Raw genomic sequence first — 6,658 nt, 5'->3', positions numbered from 1 at the left:
AACATATACACATACCAATTTATTTTCACTAGCCTTTATACTGATAACATGCCATATAAAAATGAAAAGAATTATCCTTGAAATTTAGATAAAATGAAGTAACACAATGGGAAAATTTATGCACACGGACATCAGTTACAGATGGTGGTGGATTTGGAATGCTAAAGAGTGTTGGTACTGCAGTTTTTCTTAGTTTTTTTCTATCTTTGCATAGTGACTCAAATTGAGATTCCTCAAAATGATCCTGTAAATACATAAAGTAATAAAAAAAAAAGTATACAAAATAAATAAAAGTACAAAAAACAAACCACACAGTGAGGTTGTGCCAAAGGCAGCAAGCATAAACTGTAAGTAAGTATAGGCAATAAATAAATATGCAGGTAATTAAATTAGGCCCAGTATTATAAAAAACTGAAACAATAAACAAACCATGTCTAACATATCAGCAGCAGCATCTTGTAAGCTTGGACAGAATTTAATTATCCAATATTTATTTTTTGCCTATAATTTAAAGTGTTCTTTAGAACATTATCCAAAAATTAAATGAAGTAGTGTTTTGCTATAACATTAAAAACAACTAAAATAAAACTTTATATTTCTTGCTATAGTGCTCTTACAATAGATAAGAAAATAAGAGTTCACTTCACCCAACTTTTAAGATACTAGGCCGATAAATACATTTATAATTACAGCAGACTATGATTCTTGTTATAATTGTAGTAATGTTTATTGCTCTAATTGAAATATTTAATTTTTAATTCTCTAATCATTCAAAACATAGCCCTAATTTCGGAGCACAGTGCCAACATGCATTTTAAAAAGCATCAAGGCCAGTTTAAACAACAATTTTTTAAATTACACCGGCACAGACATATCCAATTAAAGTTATTAAAAACTCTAGAAGGTAGTTCAGTAGCTTTCTGAATTTGTAGGCAATTTTTTATTTAGAGATGACAACACAAAATAACGCTTCAGAAAATATTATTTATCATGTATAAAAATCTGTTTTGTAACACAGATCAGTAATAACTGTTTATCAATGTCATGAGGATTTAATTTGACGAGATCACATTCTTTAGAAGTATCAAATTCATGAAAGGATTTTGGCTTGGCCTTTGAAATTCATCATTACAGGCAGATTTATTTGATTGTTATGCATGCATTAAACACTACACATGCATTAAAAACACTACACATGCATTAAAAACACTACAATTATTTTTGAAAAATACACATGCAGTTTCACAAGTTTTCTGTGCTTATTTGAAAGTTCTGCATTCATTTCTAAATCTTTACTCCATTGCCAAATTGTATAATACTGGATTATAACTATATGGTACTTGCAATTATTGATTAGATTATATATATTTTGTCTCATACTATTCAATTTATTCTACTGACATCAGATGTCAATGTCAAAATTCTGGAAGTTATTTTAACCAAGAAACAGTAGTGGGCACCGTGCATAAACAACTCATCTAACTTTTTAACAACAGTGATTATAAAATAAAGAAAAAAATTATATATCATTCCAACGTTATTGCAACTATAGTATAATGTTACATACATTAGTATAAATTCCACAATTAGCACAGGAAAACAAAATCTGCGCTTTATATTAGAAGAGAAATTTCTTTTCCACATTCAAAACATCCACATTGGCGATGTTTGGCGACGGGTACATTAACCCTAGACTAATTTAATTATAGCTATTATTACAGAAATTAGCAGATACTCAGGTTATTGTACACAAGAATTTCACTTTACTTGCACATTATAAACATCAGAGAAGATATAAACTCTAAATGAAGGCGTAATTAACATTATACTTACTAAGCAAAGTTCAGCGCCTGGACCAGGTTTCCAATTGTCTCTTCGGCAATTATTTACCCATATTTTTCTCCTTTCTTCATTTTTAGGAAATTTTACCAATGTATGACCTTTCCGTGAATGATTTGAACAATTAATAGCTGCACATTCGCCCATTTTACACAAAAAAACACAAAAAATTGTTGCACCGTAACTACACAGCCGCCATTAAATCTCCCACTTGGGATCGCGAATGCCTGATGATTCAGCCTGGTATATAGGAGCCTTAGTTTTGGGTTTTAATCATACGACACTGGTCGAGATCGATGCCGGAAGACCTAAGGCTCATAAGGAAGACCAGTCGGGATTTTCTTTCCATTCGACAGCTGAAGGAAGAGTAATCCGTCGGCGGAAAATGAAGCGAAATTCCGTACGGAAGTAACGTTTATGGCATAGCAACCAGTCTGTCTCAACCAAGGAGGTTAGAACAACGAGATATACAGGGTTATCCAAATTAAACTTCCCCAACTCAGAGGCCTGTGCAGAGCGTTGTATGGGTCATAATGTGATGAAATTTTAAAAACAGACACTTCAGATCATGCGCTCGAGATTTATTACACAGAAAAATTAGTACAAGAAGTTGCCGATAGGTGGCGCTGTAACACTAGTAATGTGCATATTGCAGCAACTTGATTTGCAGAAAAAAAGCTTCTGCGCAACTTATCCAAAAGACGAGCCCTACAAAAAGTGGAAGACAGGCCTTGCGCAGGCAGTTGTTTCCAGCTCGCGGATGCACAATGGCGACTTTGAAAGACAAAACTCTGTTAGTGAAACTTTTCTAACAGAATGACGAGAACACTGCTGCGATAAGAGCATTCTGTCGGCTGAAGATCTTACGCCGAGGACCAATGACACCATGCGCTCTACGAGACATGATGAAGAAGTTCGAAAGAACGGGACAGCTGGGAATTTTACCAGGTAGAGGACGACAGGTTGTGGACTCTGCACGCGTAGAAGTCGTTGCTTTGGCGGTCGTGGACCCCACTAGCCAATCGCCACATGGTGTTGTCAGTGTGCCAACTGTTTCTCGTGCTGTTGATATGCCCTATACGACCGTCTGGCGTGTGATGCGTTGAATCCTCGGTTATTTTCCTTACAAAATCCATAGTCGTCATCAGCTGTCCGACGGGGATCCTGTAGTTCGGGAAACATTTGCGTTGCAGTTCCTTTCCAGAATGGAAGTCGATGCTGCTTGGCCGTGGAACATCCTTTGGACGGATGAGGCACATTTTCATCTGAATGGTCAAGTGAATACGCATAACTGCCGCATTGGGCAAGTGAAAACCCGCGCGCTATCCATCAAGTGCCCTTGAACCCTCCAAAGGTTACTGTATGGTGCGGTTTCACTGCAACATTCGTCATTGGGCCTTATTTTTTTGAAGAGGTGACTCCAACAGGGTTCAAAACCTGCTCTGTCACAGGAAAAGGTATCAGGACATGTTGACAACGTTTGTGATCCCTGAACTGCAACAACGTGGCCGCCTCCAGGACACGATATTTATGCAGGATGGTGCACCTCCCCATGTTCTTCGTGGCGTTCAACAGGTGTTATGGGCAACTTTTACCGATGCACGTGTAATCAGCCGCTGTTTCCCTACATCTTGGCCTCCCCGCTCGCCTGATCTCACGCCATGCGAATTTTGGTTATGGGGATTCTTAAAGGATCGGGTCTACCGAGAACACCCCAGCAACCTTGGCACATCTGAAAGACGCAATTATTCGACATGTTCGTGGAATTAATGTGGACTTACTGCGTTGCGCTGGGGAACACACTGCTTTGCGAATGGAAAGAGTTGTAGAGAACCACGGCACACATATAGAACATCTGTAGAATGTTTTGTTGATTTGCAGCGCCACCTATCGGCAACTTCTTGTACTAATTTTTTTTTTGTTGTTTAATAAATCTCGAGCGCATGATCTGAAGTGTCTGTTTTTAAAATTTCATCACGTTATGACCCATACAACACTCTGCACAGCCCTCTGAGTTGGGGAAGTTTAATTTGGATAACCCTGTATACTGGTAGAGAACTTATTGCAACCTCCAACCGTTCCAACATTAGTGTCACGTGACTGCTGGTCGAATTCCGAAAGTCCGGAAATACTTTACATTCATTTCTATGGGACAAAAGGCGCCTGCTCTGCTTGGTCACACAAAGTTTAAGAAAAAATGGTTATTCGCTGCAACGCCTATGTATGTAAAGAAACTTTTGTAAAAGGAGGACCTGTAACCATTGATAGCTAAGTTAAAACTGCATGATTTATTATTTTATTTCCAGTATTTTTGTCATTTTACTATCTCTGTTGAATTGGTTGGAAAGTTTCAGTCATATTGTTTAAGAAAATTGCTGCTGTATATGACATTTTCAGCATGTATTAATAGCATCAAAATGTATTAAATGCTGTAACATTATTTATTGGAATCACCTTTTACAAATAATTGAATTTTATGTTCTTTTTCCGTGTACTCCGTTGAAATTGAAAGCTGCGCAAATTGGCGCTAACCTTTTTTCGCCAAGCCGTACGCGTTTTGGTTTCGTAAACAAGTACTGCCTGCAATAAAAAAAAAAAAAATCTGAAATATTTCAGATTTTAAATTACGTCCAAAGGGGCGTTTTTTAACATTTTGTGTGTTACCTTTCTTTATTAAATATCATGTTCCTCGCACTTAAACCATAAGATCCAATGCAACAGCAATATCGCAAAATAGTTTTAAAACGAGCATATCTTTAGAATTTCCGATACAGCGACTCACGCGCTGGAGATAAAAATGTTTTTTCTGCACAACGTTGCCATTGCTCGCTTTGAAATCCTTGAGTTTGTTAATCAAAAATTCGTCAAAGTTTTAAAAAATAGGAAATCGATCATAAAACAAATTTCAAATTTCAAATTTGGTCTTCCACATGCTCATATTCGTTGGAGGATTACGTTATTCAAAATTCGATGACTCTATGTACCGTTGTTTTATCACAATACGAGAAATATACATACATTTATGCAGATTTTTCATTATTTAATTTCTTCAAATATAATGCAGGACTCTAACATTTTGTTGCAATAGTTTGAAAAGTGAACCGACATTTATGAGTCCGACGCAAAATGCCAAAACGAAACTAATAGTCCTTCGGGATTCAAATCCCTTTGGACTAAAAACAAAGAAAGAAAGAAAAATGCTGTTATTATTAAATTATTGAGATAAGATTGTGCGATATGTTTACTTTGTTAAAAAAAAAGCTAATTCAAAATCTATAAATGAGCTGAAAATTTGTATACTAGTGTATTTTAGCATTAAGAAATCCTAAATTTTTTTAAATTTAAGCTAATGCACAAGAATGCTCTGGTAAAGCAGGAATAAAGTGGCAGTGAATTCTAACTTACCAAACATTATAAGGAATAAAATGGTATTAACTCGAAATGTCAACAGATTGCCTATACGTAAAAGTGCCATCTATTTATAACTTAATCACCTCAATATTTGATTGCAGAGTTTTCCCTCTCATAGTAATATTTCTTTAATTTAAGATTTTTTAAAAACCTTTTCCTTTAAAACTATATTTTAGCAACATAAATATATCATAACTATAGAATTTTCTTTAATTTATAATGAGAAACGAACTACCAGTGTTCAGCGATTTTACCGCTCGGCCGCTGGTGAGCCATAAAAGATTGGTGTTCATACAAAGTAGTATATTTTTGTTTTACTTAATTTTTGAGTGTTTATTTGTAATTAAATCCACTTACTTTATAGTATATACTATATTTAAATGCACATTTTCGTAATGTGTTTATTTAATTGGGATACAGTAATAAAATAGAATATGGAAATCGATCATAAAAAAAATTTCAAATTTGGTCTTCCACATGCTCATATTCGTTGGAGGATTACGTTATTCAAAATTCGATGACTCTATGTACCGTTGTTTTATCACAATACGAGAAATATACATACATTTATGCAGATTTTTCATTATTTAATTTCTTCAAAATGTTATGTTTGAAATTATAATTCAGAAAGTAAATTTTATTTTGGAAATGTACATTTTACAACTGATGTGCAAAATATGAAATCTTACTAAATTTAATGTATAACAGCATACAGTTAAGGCAGTAGCTTCCAAGTTTGCATGAAATTATTTTCTGGACATTTCTAATAAGTTTATAAGCACTATAATATGCAAGTAACTGAAAATGGGCATTTACAATCAGTGAAAGATCTTTTTAAAAATAAAAATTTTATTTACTATCGTACATTTCCAGAATGCAAGTACTATTGGTAACACTGAAAGGTCAAAGGTAAATGAAATTGTTCCAAAAACTATTTCTGACTTGAAGTAAAATTATGTTTACTTAAATATAAGTGTGTGTGTGTGATTATGGCAAAGCCTCGAGGGCTATCTGCCTAAGCGAAGGGATGCCTTCGTGGAGGACTTTCTAAGGGAAACTGCCTCGTATCAAGGCCAACTAGTTGGCCTTGCTCGTATACACGTTACACATGGGGAAAACCACGAAAACGCCCATGCAGCCAGCCCGTTCACGGGATTCGAGCCTCGGACCGAACTACCAGTGTTCAGCGACTTTACCGCTCGGCCGCTGGTGGGCACTTAAATATAAGAGAGTAAAATATTTTTCTGTAATAAGATTTCAGTATAATTATAAGCTTGGACAGTAATTGTTTATAGTTCCAGCTGAAAGTCTGTAAATATATATTTCATCAATTGCATAAATACATACATTACAATGTGATTTTCCTTTTCTCTTTAGGATGCAATGCATTAAAAATAAACGAGATTTT

The 6,658-nt window shown here is 35.1% G+C and overlaps 1 protein-coding gene across 1 annotated transcript; it reads right to left on the bottom strand.

Annotated features, from left to right (window-relative positions):
* On the bottom strand, nt 1–2,148 carry LOC146998487 (peroxynitrite isomerase THAP4-like). The gene is made up of 2 exons (XM_085810804.1): nt 1,834–2,148; nt 1–244 (listed from the first exon to the last, which is right to left on the bottom strand). Exons 1-2 carry the CDS (start codon nt 1,984–1,986, stop codon nt 29–31), a joined length of 369 nt encoding a protein of 122 aa, XP_085666930.1. The 5' UTR covers nt 1,987–2,148; the 3' UTR covers nt 1–28.
* Nucleotides 2,149–6,658: the final 4,510 nt, after the last annotated feature.

This window comes from Stegodyphus dumicola, chromosome 2 (genome assembly GCF_044657685.1).
Source record: "Stegodyphus dumicola isolate Sdum_Otavi_A_Nest chromosome 2, ASM4465768v1".
NCBI classification, from domain to species: Eukaryota; Metazoa; Arthropoda; class Arachnida; order Araneae; family Eresidae; genus Stegodyphus; species Stegodyphus dumicola.
This window is presented reverse-complemented; position numbering and strand designations above follow the sequence as displayed.